The sequence below is a fragment of the Sciurus carolinensis genome, chromosome 10 (assembly GCF_902686445.1).
Source record: "Sciurus carolinensis chromosome 10, mSciCar1.2, whole genome shotgun sequence".
In the NCBI taxonomy this organism is placed as follows: Eukaryota; Metazoa; Chordata; class Mammalia; order Rodentia; family Sciuridae; genus Sciurus; species Sciurus carolinensis.
The window spans coordinates 137,256,356-137,269,615 of record NC_062222.1 but is presented as its reverse complement, the minus strand read 5'-3'; the positions used below and the strand labels follow the sequence as shown (position 1 = coordinate 137,269,615).

The window sequence follows — 13,260 nt, the reverse complement described above, 5'->3', positions numbered from 1 at the left end:
GCGAACCTCAGAGTGGAGCACAGAGGCTTCCCAGTGGAGAGGACAGCGGGCAGGCGGCAGTAGGAGTTTGTGGGCGAGGGAAGGGAAGGGGCATTCTGGGCTTTGGGGTAGTGGGCGGGACTTCCTTGCCCACTGGCTGGGTGCTAGGGACTGGGATGCACGTGCCAGTCAATCTCATGTCTCCCTCGCCAAAAGGCCACCAGGGATTATTATCACGTTCTTCCCTTCAACAGAGTCTCAGCGGCACCGAGGGACTCAAGATCTCGCCGTCAGCAGGGGCTGAGCTGCGGCTCTGTCAGGTCCGGCTCTGGACACTGCCCCACCCAGAGCAGCCTAGCACTGGGCAAGGGTCAGGCGAGCCCCCCACAGAAGCAGAGAGAGGCCCTGGGAGAGGTGGGGTCCCCAGGCAGGGCACAGTGAGAGCCTGGCCAGACCCACGGCCCCGCCGGTCTCTTTTCCCTTGCTGTGGCCTGTCAGAGGTCAGCTCAAGCCAGGGCCAGGCAAGGCCAGGGCCCCCAGAGCTGCCTTGCCCTCCTCGAAGCAGAGGCCTGTGGGCTACCTGGATTCCCAGGCTGCCACACCAGGCTGGGGGCACCCAGAAAGTTTGGGAATCTGTGTTCATGCAGAAAGGTCCCCAGGAGAGTGGGGCCAGCGTTGGAGCCATGGCTTGGCCGCCATCTGGTCCCTGTGTAGTGGCACGTGGCCTCTGGTGGCAGGTATCACTCTGCCTCTCACCCCCGGGCAGAGTACTTCCCTGGACCTGGCCTTTGGCCAAGAAGACTCAGCAGATGGCTCAGGGGCTGGGGAGGCGCTGGCTGTCCCGTCTACCCTGGGAACCCACCTGTGCTGGCCCCAGAGGAGGAGGCAGGATGGGGAACACCGTCCCTCCCAGACCCATGACCAAGGCCCACAGAGATGCCCGCTGGGCGGCCTGCTGGCCTGGGGAGCCAGCAGAGGCTCTCCTGGGTGGTTTGCCACACCAAAGCCATGGCCACAGCTCCCCACGCCCGTTCCTCTCTGTGCCCCTCTCCACCACGCCCAGGACAGGGGACTCGCGTGTCTCAGGTCCTTCAGTCACCCCGACGCCCCTCAGGAGCCTGGCACACACCCGGGTACCCCACGGAGGACAGAGCACTCACAGGCTGGCAGTGAGTGGGCTTCCCGTTCATGTCGGTGCTGGGTGGCCTCAGGTGGTGCCAGTCGCGGCCCTTGTTGTAGGTTATGAGCGTCCTCACCTTCCCATCGATCTTCTGGTTGGCCAGGAAGACCCCTTTCACCCCTCTGACCTGGGACAAGACGCAGGAAGGACGGTGAAGCCTGCGGCAGCTCTCCAGGCCATGCGCCCCGTGGCTGCGCAGGGCCTCTCCCTCCTGGAGGGCGCGGGGCCTGGGCTAGGTGTCCAGTGCTCCAGGAGGTGGTCCCATCAGCGCCACGCAGAGCTGTCCTCCCGGAGGACCGCGATCGTCGGATGGTGCGGCCAGCTCCCCGGCCTGCCCGGGACCCAGGCCCCGGTCCTCACCAGAGCCCGGGGCTCCCCTCCCCTTGCTCTGCACTCCTGCAGGCCCTGCACCTGGGCTCTGCATCTGGGCTTCCCTGGGTCCGTGCTGACCCGGCAGGCCCGGACGTCCCCTCTGGCTGTCACTGCTCAGGCCTACGCTTGCTTCCTCCCTCAAGGGTCCCCCGAGGCCCCAGGCAGTGGCCCGCCCACCCCCACAACGGTCACTAAGTTGACCCGGAAGGAGAGCACAGGTTTGTAACTCCTGGGTTCCGCCCGCAGTGCCTGCACGGACGTTTCTGAAAGTCCCTGTTGTGTGGACCTCTTGGGCTCATTCTCTGAGACCTGGTGCGGCGTGAACGGGCACAGGACCCCCGCTCTCCCGCCCTGTGGCGGCTGTCACCTCGGCACGAGGCAGGCTATCCTTTCTTCAAAACACCTCGGGAACCGAGGCTCAGAGAGCCTCGTGGAAGCCAAAGCTCCACACCCAAGGTCATAATCACGCCGATGGGAATAACGGCTCCCAGTGGCTTCTAAGTGGCAGGCACTGGGCACCTCCAGGAGGCCGGGGCGCCTGTGGCCCACAGAGCGCAGGTGTGTGGGGCTTGGCATGTGGCTCCCCCCATGTGCGGCGCTGGTGTGGACAACGGGTGTCTTGCTGCTGTGACGGAGCATCACGGGCAGCTGCGTGGTGCCCCTCCAGTGCCACAGGTCAGAAGGCTGAAAGAGTCACTCATGTCCCCTCAGCAGGGCTGCGTTCCTCTCTGGAGGCTCCAGGGGAAGTCCTAGCCTCCCCAGAGTCCCCCTTCCTGTGAGGTGAAGGCCACGTCCCAGGGACTGGGACATGGACGTCTGTGGGGGCCGCTATTCTTCCTCCCACAGATGGAAGGGGTTGAGTTGCCCTCCAGAGCTGGACCCTGCGGGTTGGGGGTGACGTCACTGGGGGCTGCAGGGCCGCGGGGTCTGTGCTCTTTGCCTCGGGCCCCGGGGTCTTGCTGGCACAGGCAGGTGAGGTAGGAAGCCAAGCAGGTGCCTCGCGCTGTGCTGCCTTCGGCTCTCGATGGAGCTCTGCACCTGGGCGAATCCGCGCCTGGTCTGCGGTGGGCCTGCGTGGCCCGTGGAGGAGGCGGTGACCAGGGGAGCCAGCCAGCCTCGCCGCTGCAGTGGAGGCTTCAGGGTGGTCGTGCTGGGGTGGCAGCGGATGCCTGAGGACCGAGCGCCCTCCGGCACCACGGGAGCTGTGCTGTCCCTTGCTCGCCTCCAGACTCCACCAGGAACGGGCTCCTCCAGCCAGGCCTGGCTTCTCAGTGAGGAGTGGCTCTAGACCCGGGGACGCGGGCTCCACGTCGTGGGAGCAAGGAGATCCCCAGGCCCTCTGCAGGTCCGCAGGAGGGGCGCGCGTGCGTGTGAGAGCCTGCGCTGTCTGCAGACCACTGGACGTCCCCTGCCCAGGGTGGGACAGGCCACGAACTGTGACCAGGAGCCTCCTTTGCCTGTTGGGATGGTCTGTCTGGGGATGCAAGGATGGGCCATGGCATCGACCCTGTCCAAGTGGACAGGCTCCGCTGTGACGGCAGGGTGGACAGAACTCACACAGGTGGAAGCGGCTGTGAGGCCTCCCTAGAGGAAGGCTCTGGTGGGCCGGGCAGAGGCAGGCAGAGTCCAAGGGATGCGAGACCTTGGCTGCTCCAATGGGGGCCATGTGGCCCAGCAGAGGGACACTGGTGCCCCTCTTGGGTGCTGAGTCCAGCTGTGGGCCTGTGGTCAGCTTAGCCATGAGCAGTGACAGCCAAAGGGACCCCAGAGGGCATGCTGGGGTGAGCTGGAGCTCTGCCCGCCCTGGCCCACCGAGAGTCTGGATCAGAGCCTCCGTACGTGCCAGAGCAGGGCAGGCGGGGGTGGGAGGTGGGAGCACAGGACCCCAGGCTGGCAGGGAGGGGAGGCCCCAGGCGAAGGCCCAGGCCCCAGGCGGGGCAGGACGGCCTGGCACTGAGGCCCAGCTCCGTCTGTGCTGGGACAGGCTCTGCAGATGCCCTCCGATGTGGGACCCGGGTCTGAGGAGTGCTATCCCAGGACCCCCTCTGTCCATCACCAGAGCTCACTCTGAGCCTCGTGAGGTTGCCTCGTGGCCCTTAGAGAGGTTTCAGACCCTGAGATGGTGTGTGGGGACAGGACAGGGAGGGTGCCCCGGCCATGCCCACCTCGAGGACGTCGATGACCACGCTCTCCTCCGCCTGCCGCGAGCTGCGCACGTTCTCCAGCACCAGCGTGTAGTGCACACCGCGCGGGTCCGACTGGTACAGGTTGTAGGTGTCCGCCTGGTACCACTCCTGAGCCGCCACCAGCACCTGGTTCTCGTCTGTGCTGATGAGCTGCAGGTCCTGGGGGAGGGGGCAGGGTCAGGGGCGCTGCGGCCTCCCAGGCTCCTCAGGGTCACGCCCAGCTGGATCTGCGCCCTGGCTCACCATGCTTGGCTCTGTGGCCCTGGGCAGTCCCTTCGCCTCCCCAGGGTGAGGGTCAGACCCTCCATACCAGGCTGTGAAAGGGCGGCCCAAGGATACCCGCCTCCTGCCCTGTCAGGCTGGTTGTCCTGTCCTGTAGTGGGCTCCTTCAAACACCCAAGTGGCCAGGATAACCAAGAGGGCCAGGCGCTGCCCTGGCACCAGGGGGCAGGACTGGACATCCATACCCTGGGGCCATACATGGGGCAGGAGGAGTCCCTGGGCTGACCTCCGGCTTCACGTCCTGGGACATCTTTGCCACCCTAATGTCCCTGACACACAAGCTGTGGTTTGCCTGCCTCCCTCTGCACCAGCCCCACACCCAGCGGGGGCCCTGGGGCAGTGGGCGAGGGCTTCCCTGGGAGGGAGCTCGGAGGAGAAAGTGTGGAAAGGAGCAGCCCTGGCGATGGCTCTGGCCTCAGTTTCCCCTGCTGGAAGCTGGTGGGCTCGGTACAGTGGTCTCAGGTTCAGTTCCAGATTTCAGAATTCCAAAAGAAAAAGAAACCACATGAAGGAGGAAGGCGGCTCGCCTCGGCCTGGGCTCCCTTCCCAGGGCCGCACGCTGCAGGGGAGCTGGGCAGAGGCACCTGCCCTGCCCTGTTTCACAGCCGTGCTCCCTGGCTCTCCAGCCTCCGACTTGGTCTTGCTCTGAACATTTGTTGCCCTCTGACACTGGGCTGCCTGGGGTGCAGGGGCTGCAGGTAGCCTCTGCCCAGGATCCTTGTCCCCGGACAGCAACAGGCTGAGCCTCATGTTCTGCTGTCAAGTGCATCCTCAGCTGTGCGGGACCCTGGGCACCGAGGCCTGGCCCCTTCACCCCATGGCCCAGCTGGGCCCCTGCAACTTGTGACTCAAGGGGACTTTGTGAAGCCAGATGTGATACCATGGAGCACCTACCATGCACCCGCACACGGGAGGCCCCACAGCCCCACAAGCTAGGGGCCTGTGTCCATGGACATGAATGTGACACACAGAAGTGACAGGAACCAAGAAGCACACCATCTGGCGTGATCACCGGGCCCGGGGCCTGGCGGCTCCCTCTGTGAACAGGACTGGGCTTGATGGGATTCGGCCGTTGCTCATGAAGCCCGTGGGGGCCAGATTGCCCTCAGAGCCCTGGCTAATGGGCATTGTCGCTGGGCACATGACTGCTGCCCACCAGGGGTGGCCTGTGCATTGGCCTGGCCATGGCAGAGCCTCCAACTACAGTCAGACTGAGGCTCCTTGGCTTCCCCCATGACGGGTGGCTGGGTGCGTGAGGCCCGTGTGCGGGGCGCAGGGGGCCGGCTCCACCAGGATTTGGCACTCAGGGGCTGCCTGAACTCAGACTCTGCCTCCTCCGGGCCTGGCAAATGCCCTGGGCAGGGGTCTCTGTGATCTGGGACCAGGACAGGTGCAGGAAGGGACTCAGAGTGACCTGCAGTGCCACCCTAGGCAGACCTGGCGTCAGCACTGAGGGTGTTCACGCGGGGTCTTCCTCCTGTGACCCACGCGCCCTTCCGCGGGAGCCCTCCAGCCTGCGCATGTGCCATGGTGCGCTTTCCTCTGCCGCGAGGACAGCTTGTGGGCACTGCTCTCAGGACGGCGGGCTGCACTGTGCAGACCACATTCCGTGCTGACGAGCCCTGGGAGTTTTCAACAGGCACAGGACGGTCCTGTGCTCGGCACAGACCCCCCCTCTGTGACGGCGCCCCGGGAATTGTAAGGGCGACTGCTGTAGAGTCGAGGAGTGTCTTTAAGGTGCTCGGGAGGTGCTCGGGACAGGCTGTCAGTCGCCCCTTCCACACCGCCCCTGTGTGCCCAGACTGGGAAGGGCTGCCTAAAATCCTTGCAGGTTGGAGTGTGGTAGGCACCGTGAATTTTGCATAAAATTGCATTGGTTTTTAAAGAAATGAAGCAGAGCACGCCCGTCTCCATTGTTAAGCACGAGTGTGCATGGACTCCTGAGGCCCGTGGAGCAAGCAGAGGAGATTCCTGTGCACCAGTTAATGCAGCCAGGTCCAATCAGGTTTGCTGTGAGCAATAGAAGTGGAAGAAGGTGACTTAAAGAAGATAGGCAGTCATTTCTCCTGCAGGTAAGAGAGGCCCAGAGGCAGGCTGTGCAGGGTGGAGGCCCCGCAAGTCACCAGTGACAGGGCTCCTTCCTGTCACTGCTGGACTGCCCCAGGACATGGCCCTGTCCTCGTGGCCCAAGATAAGCCCTGAAGTTCCAGCCATTATGCTTCCATGCAAGGCAGCAGGAATGAGAAAGGAAGAGGGAAAGAAAGGTTGGACTTTGATAAGGGGACATGACAACTCCATTAATGACTCATTCTGAAGTCTGGACACCATAGCTCAAGGGAAGCTGGGAAATGCAGTCCTCTTGCCAGGCAACAGCACAGCAGCTGAAATCTGGGTTCTCTGAACTGAGATGAAGGCAGGCTGGGCAGGAGGGGCCTCCACAAATTTCCACAGTGACCACTGTGGTCCTGCCTTCTGGCAGGCCAGCTTGAGAAGAGAGGAACAGACAGCGGGTGGCGGGAGTTTCCTGTACACATGAAGGATGTACTTCACATGTGCCGGGAAGGCGGACAGATTTGAAGAAGCTTAAGAGCAGAAATTCGCTCACAGAGCCACACTCCTCCACACATGAGCCCAGCTCCTCATGGAGGCCCTGGGGGCTCTGGCGAGAAGCCCGCACCCCTGACGGGCACGGCCTGTGAGGGCCAGGCGGCGTCCCTGTCCCCTGTGCCTGGTCCCAGCTATGGCAGCCTGTGCGGCGTCTATGTCATGTGCCTGGAACCCTCGGCCTTCCGGAGGCCCTGCTCACGTGTTCTGCCCGGGGCCCTTGGCTCTCCTGCCTCCCTGACCCTCTCCTGCGAGGACCCCAGGTGTGCCTGCCTGAGGCCACCTGCAGGCCCCCGGGCCACTTCAGGGCCCCTCGGGCTCTCGTCCTGCCTTCTGGCAGGCCAGCTTGGGAGGCCTCCCGAGGGCACCTCCCGGCCACGGCTCCTGGCTTTCCCGGTGTTCCGTCCTGTTGTGCTGCTCTTGATTTCCTCCCGTCTTCCTCTGGTTCTCCGCGGGTCTCGAGGCAGCTTGTCTTGGTCCTTGTCCAGCAGGTCCCCTGCGGGCCTTCTCAGGGACAGTGTTGACTTCCGTTTCCCTGGTCGGGTCGCGTCCTATTTCTCTGTCAGCCTCACGATCTGGCTGCACACTGGACGCTGGCCCCCTTCCTCGGAGGCTGCCACCGGGTTCCTCTGCTGGCTGCAGGCTGCCTGCGGCCCGCTCAGCCCGGCGCTGGGGCCACCTCCTTCCCCGGGCAGGCACCGGGTGGTCGAAGCCCCTGTACGTGTGGCTGCTTCTCAGTGTCCTGGTCCTTAGATGTTTGACTGCAAAGGGGGAGGGGACGATGACTGCACAGGGGGGAGGGACGGTGACCCAGCTTGTCAGGAAGCTGTCAGTGGGTGACATCTGCATCAGTGCTGCCACCGGGGGCTCTGCACCACCGCCATCAGGGGGACTGGCCACCAGGGCACAGGCCCTGGCCCTGGAGGGCACAGTCAGGCTGGCCGTGGAGGCTGTGAGCAAGCTGTTCCAGGACACCTGCACCCTTGTGGGTGGGGACAGCGTGGGGGGGCCACCGCCCCCAGTGAGAGCCCGGGCTGTGGAGCCCACCCCTGCCCCAGGGCCGCGGGCTGCCCAGAGGCAGCCTGAGTGGACTGAGTGCTCAGTATCACACGGGCTCCTCCAGGCAGGCCGGCGACGGGGAGGCAGGTTCCCCGGCTTCCTGCCCCGAGACTCCTCATCTGCCTCGGGCCTCGCTTCTCTGTGAGTAAGTTCACGAGGAACACTGGAGGGTCTGACCTCAGAGCCGCTCCGCACGTGCCCGGGACGGGTCCTGTGTGACTCAGTGGGCCTCTCCTCCTCTGCTGGTGGCCTTGGGTGATTTTTCTCTGGTAGGGTACGCGAGGATTTTTAAAAAAGCCCTTGTGAGCAGCTCATTGAAGCACAGGGCAGGGACACCACGGATAGCACGAGGCTGTCCTGCGCCTCACAGCTCTCCCAGGTGCATCCGGAGGACAGAGTCACGCGGGCTCTGCCCACGGAGGGAGCGGAGCCTCGCAGGTCAGCCCTGTCCCTGCCGTGCTGGGCTGGCCCGTCCTGGCTTTGGGGTGGCAGGTGCCTCTCTTCAAGAAAGCCACGCTTCTGAACTGCGGCCCCAGGGCCACCGCCCCTGCACCAGGGCCAGGGAAAGCCCTCAGACCTGGAAGGTGCCTGACCTGGACGCCAGCTGCCTCTGCCCCAAACGAAGGCTCTGCCTGCTGGGCCACGCCTGGCTCCATCTTGGTCAGGCTGGCTTCTCTGTCCCTGGGCTTTCCACCAAAGGCCTCAGGACCCTTCCCACTCTGGCTCAGGGACTCTGACGTGCCAGCGAGCATCCCAGGGGCCCAGGGACGGTGGAGGAACAGCCCAGGCTGTGTCTGGGCCACCCCCACCCCTGCACCTGGCCCAGCTCTGCCCCGCACCCCGGCTGTGCCCCGCACCCCGGCTGTGCCTGCCCCCCAGCTGTGCCCTGCCCCCCAACGACTTTCCCCAAAGGGACCGATTCCCAGTCCCGGGGCTTCAGATGCACGTGCACAGAGGCCTCCCGCTGCCCGGCCTCCACCAGCCACACGCACGCCCGGTCCACTGCGTCCACCCCTGCCTCTTGCTCCCTTCACAGTGCTGCTCACGACGGGCAAGCAGCTCACGCGTCTGTCGGCCCAGCTCTGGCTGCTCTGCATCTGGAAACCTCACAAGACCAGGAACCGAGCAACTGGTTGGCAGCTATAGCATGGCCGCCTAGCCGTGTCAAGAGCTTCTACTGGGTGCTCCATAACGTGTGTGCAGGAAGGAAGGCTCGGGCTGTGACCACAGAGGGCAGAGACCCTTCTGCCCGCAGCGGGAGATGAGGCCTGCTCTTATTTCTAACTACTGTGTGACCTCCAACGGCTTACTCAGCCTCTCTGAACTTCACCTCCTCGGCATCATGGGAACAACACATTGGCAGGGTACGGACCAGAGTCAGGTCCTGAGGTGGGGCTTGGGGCAGGGTAGGGCAGCCCCAGGCCCCCTTCCTTGTCTGTGCACCCAAGGGAAGGAAGCAGCATTAACTTAACGCCTACTATGTGCTGGGCACCACACTAGGCAGCCAGAAGGCAGAGGTGAACAAAATGGAAACCATCCCTACTCTTGGTGTTGACAGGTAAGCGCCCGAGAGATCCAGGGTCTCCAATGCTGGGCGTCAGCGAGGGGAGGGCGGCAGGGCAGAACACCAGGCCCGGGCCAGCCTGGGGCTCACTAGCGAGGGTTGCTTCTCCTGAGAGCCTGTGAGCAAGTGCGGGTCAGCCGGAGGCAGGACGGTGGGCACAGGCCCTGAGGCAGGACAGGCGGGGTGGGCACCCGGGGCGGGAGGCTAGGGAGGCCGGCAGGGAGGAGGGGACTGCTGGCCACCTGCTCGTGCCCGTCCTGCCCGGAGTCCTGTGCCCGCCAGGCAGCGCCGGGGCATCTGGCCACAGTGCCAGGGGAACGGCAGCAGCCTTACCTTTGGCAGCGCGTACTTGGGCAGCTTCATCAGGACAAAGTCACTGCGTCGATACGAGACATAGTATTTAGTCCGGTTTGCTGCCGTCGCCTAACAGAAGGGAAGAACGCGACGTTAAGGGACGTGAGCTGGGGTGTCACTGTCACGGCCCGTGTGTGCGCGTGTGTGCGTGTGCATGTGAGTGTGTGTCTGCGTGTGCACATGTCTGCATGTATGCATGCATCTGTGTGTGTAGATGTGCATGTGAGCACGTGGCAGGCTGTGCAGGGCCTAGGAGCTCAGATGCTGCTGGGACCCAACTCCGCCTCTGCACTGTGTGGCCGTCACAGGTGACCTTGTCCTGACGGCAGCCAACCCGGGCCAGGCTGCCCCTTGAGCCTCCCAGCCCGCTGTGCCAAGGCCCTGCCTGGACACTCCTGCCTGTGCGGCCGGCAGCCCTGGGGTGCACCGGCAGGCCAGACTCAGTGTAGACACCCTCTGTGAGATACGGTGGCCAACACGGCCCAGGAGGCCTCTGCTCTGGTAGGCAGTGGACACCTGCAGACACCAGGCAGGGTTGGTGGGCAGGCCAGGAGCCAGCTGGTGCCGGTGCTGGGACGGGGTCAGCGTGGAGGAGGAGGGCAGCGTTCCAGGACAGGGGCCGGCTGCCTGAGCCCAGAGCAGGGTTGAAGATGGCGGCCTAGGTGCCGGCCAAGGGCAGTGGAGGTGGGGCAGGGCTGGAGGCAGGGCTGGCAGGGCCAGGGCCCTGTCAGGCCACTGTGGTGGGGGCAGCAATGCTCTGCCTGTTCCAGCTCCGACCTCCACAGGGGCCCTGGGCACAGGTCATGTGGGCAAGAGGACAGAGCAGGTTGGGTGTGGAGGGCCAGCCCTCTGGGGAGGGGACTGGGGGCCCTCAGAGGCTGTTCTCAGCAGGAGGCCTATAGGTCCCAGGCAGCAGATGGGACCAGTGACCAGAAGGCAGAGCCCCTGCCTCTGGCTCCGTGGAGTGAGCTTGGTGACCGCTGCAGCTGGCCCAAGGGTAGGTGCCTGGGAGCCATGGCCACCCAGAAGCTGCCTGCCTGGGAAGTTTCTGAATTGGCTCAGGACTTGTGGTCGCAAGGGCAGTCCCCTCTGTGACTCATAGGCAGCTGGTCCCGGTCACTGGGTGTGGACAGCAGCTGGTGGCTGTCAGTCAAGGGCAATGCACGGGAACAGCCCTGAGTGTCCCAAGGTCACTGAAGAAACCAAATGGGACAGAATGGGTTTGGGTTTGGGGCAGTGGAGGCTCCTGGGGGCAGCAGGCGGGCGGTGCCATCATCGCCAAGCCCAGGTGCTGGTGGTCAGGGCCTCGGGGGCAGCGGCTGCGGCGTGGGTGTGGGTCGCCCCCTAAGCTCCACTTGAAAGGAAAGCAGCTGTTTGATCGTCTTCCCAGGACGACTGGTTTTCCGAGCACCTCCAGCCCCGCCTCGCCTGGGGCCACTGGGCGCCACCCGGGCAGCCTCACCTTAAAGAAGACGTAGTCGTCCTGCACCGCCAGGGAGCTGGGGTCGATGGGGCCGGGGAACGGCGCTGTGCGCGACCTATCGGAGCAGTTGTGGATCTGGCAGGTGACGTAGCGGAAGCCTGCAGGAGACGAGGGCCGGCCAGCGCGTGGAACGGAACGTCCGGCTCAGCGGGGTCTCGGGAAGCCTTCCCTCAACTGAGGGCCGGCCTGGTCTCCCACCCCGCTGTGGCCTGCTGTTTGTGCGTTTGAATCTTAAAGGTCCCTGCCCTGTGGTTACACCTGATGCCTGCCCAGTGGGCCACCCTGGGCCAGGAGGGCTCCGGGGGAGCCTGTTTGACCCTTGGCACTGGGACCAGCCATTGCCCATGGGAAGGGACAACGAGCAAAAGCTGCCAGCCCTCCTCTGACATTTACGTTGGGCACACTGAACACCAGCCTGGCCAGGCGGCTGCGTCCATCTGGCTTCAGCTTCCCAGGGTCTGGGTGCTTGGCAAGTCCGCAGCCTCCGGAGCCTGCGGCCTCAGGGAAGCTCTCCAGACTGGCGAGCCAGGAGCAGGAGTTGATGGACACACCAACTTGCAGCCCAGTGAGGCACACGGAGGCCACAGCACCTTGGGCACATGTCCTGCCTAAGGTCCTGGTGGCTGGGTGGCACACACAGCATTCAGGGCCTGGCTCTGGGGCCAGGGAGACCCACGCCCTACATCACATGCCACCCGCAGAGGGCATACTGCAGGGCAACCAGGCACTGTGGTCAGCATTCAGCTCAGTATCCTAGGTCTGCTGCCTGCAGAGACCTGGGAGGGGAGCGACAGCCAGACTCGGGGACAGTCACAGTCACGCACTGCCCGCTCACCACCCACCCCTCGCCCCTCCCCGCCCCTCCGGCCACCAGCAGGCCTTGCTGTCCAGGCCTGGTGCCCCGACCCAGGCCCCCGTCACGGTGCTGCTGGGTTGTGCTGGAACACTGAGGCGGAGCCCGGCCTCATGGTGTGCCCACGGCCCAGCTGCTGTGCCGTGCTGCCCAGTGAAGCCGCTCCCAGGGAGCCGGGCGGGCTGTGGACCTCTGGCCTCGTGAACAGAGCTAGCTGCTGCTCTGCAGAGAGCAGCCTAGCCCGAAGCCACCGTGGTGTGACTCGGGCACTGAGCTCCTTCTGTCCACCACAAGGGTCACTTTGTGAAGTTTGTGCAGGGTCTCCCTGGGTGACTCTGGCCTCTGCCTGCTGCCTATGCACTCAGAGTCTATTGGAGACATGGGGGTCCATCGGACCCCAGCTGGAGCTCCAGGCGGACCCTGGGTGCCGTGGGGATGGCAGCATGGCCAGAGGGCAGGTGAACATGCAGAGTGGCCCTCTGGGAGGCCAGGCAGGCTTGGTTGGGCAAGATTGGCAGGTAGGACTCAAGGTCCTGCGTCCTGGCTCTGAAGGGCTCCCGGCTGGAGGCAGGGTGATGGCCAGGGTGGGAGGTGCACGGTCTCTGGGGTAGGCCTTCCTGGGGACTCTGTACGCGGAGCTGCCTGCTGGGCTCAGGCCCCCTCCACCAGGACGGGAGCCCCTCTAGGATGCAGGCCTAGAGGGCAGCTGGGCACCACAAGGACAACCCGCCTGCTATGAGTCGTGTCCCTGTGCCACCCCACTGGGGCCCGGGGCATCGGAGTCTTGGCGAAGACCCCAGAGGAGTGCGTGAGGATGGTGGGGGCTGCGGCGGATCCTCCATGGCCTTGCTAGCAACAGACCCTCTCTGAGCTTTGGTCTCTCGGTTGTCGGAAGGGACCAAGATAACAGCTGCCCGGTGCTGGGCCGAGGGCTCCTGGGTCTCCCTGAGACTCTACCTGTGAGCCCCGTCTGCACAGGACCTCTGCTGTGCTGCCCACCAGCCCTGCCCTGGTCAACAGGGCAGGAGGGAGAGCCAGATATGTGCAGGCAGGCGTGGCCAGCAAGTGCCTAGCTGGGGCTGCGTCCTCCTGCACGCTCCTGCTCCCTGCTATGCTGGGTCCTGCTGCCGTTTGGGAGGGCTTCATTGATACCACCATCCACCAGCACAAGGGCAGGGCTCTGTCCTGCCCATATCCAGAACACTCCATGTTTCTAGAACATTCCACGTGCTAAAACACCCTGTGGCTCCAGGACCCTCCGTGGTTCCCTGCTCAATGCTTCTCCCATAGGAGCACAGAGGACCTTCCTTGCAGCACTCAGGGCCCTGGGATCCCTGGAAGAAG

General features: G+C 64.6%; 1 protein-coding gene across 1 annotated transcript in view; it reads right to left on the bottom strand.

Annotated features, from left to right (window-relative positions):
- The window catches only part of Sorcs2 (sortilin related VPS10 domain containing receptor 2), a 358,452-nt gene that overhangs the window by 41,137 nt on the left and 304,055 nt on the right, over positions 1–13,260 (bottom strand). Inside the window, exons 7-10 of the mRNA XM_047566161.1 lie at positions 11,043–11,161; positions 9,560–9,649; positions 3,697–3,876; positions 1,140–1,286 (exon numbers count right to left, since the gene is read on the bottom strand). Of these exons, the coding sequence (XP_047422117.1) occupies positions 1,140–1,286; positions 3,697–3,876; positions 9,560–9,649; positions 11,043–11,161 (536 nt within the window). The remainder of the gene's footprint in view (positions 1–1,139; positions 1,287–3,696; positions 3,877–9,559; positions 9,650–11,042; positions 11,162–13,260) is intronic.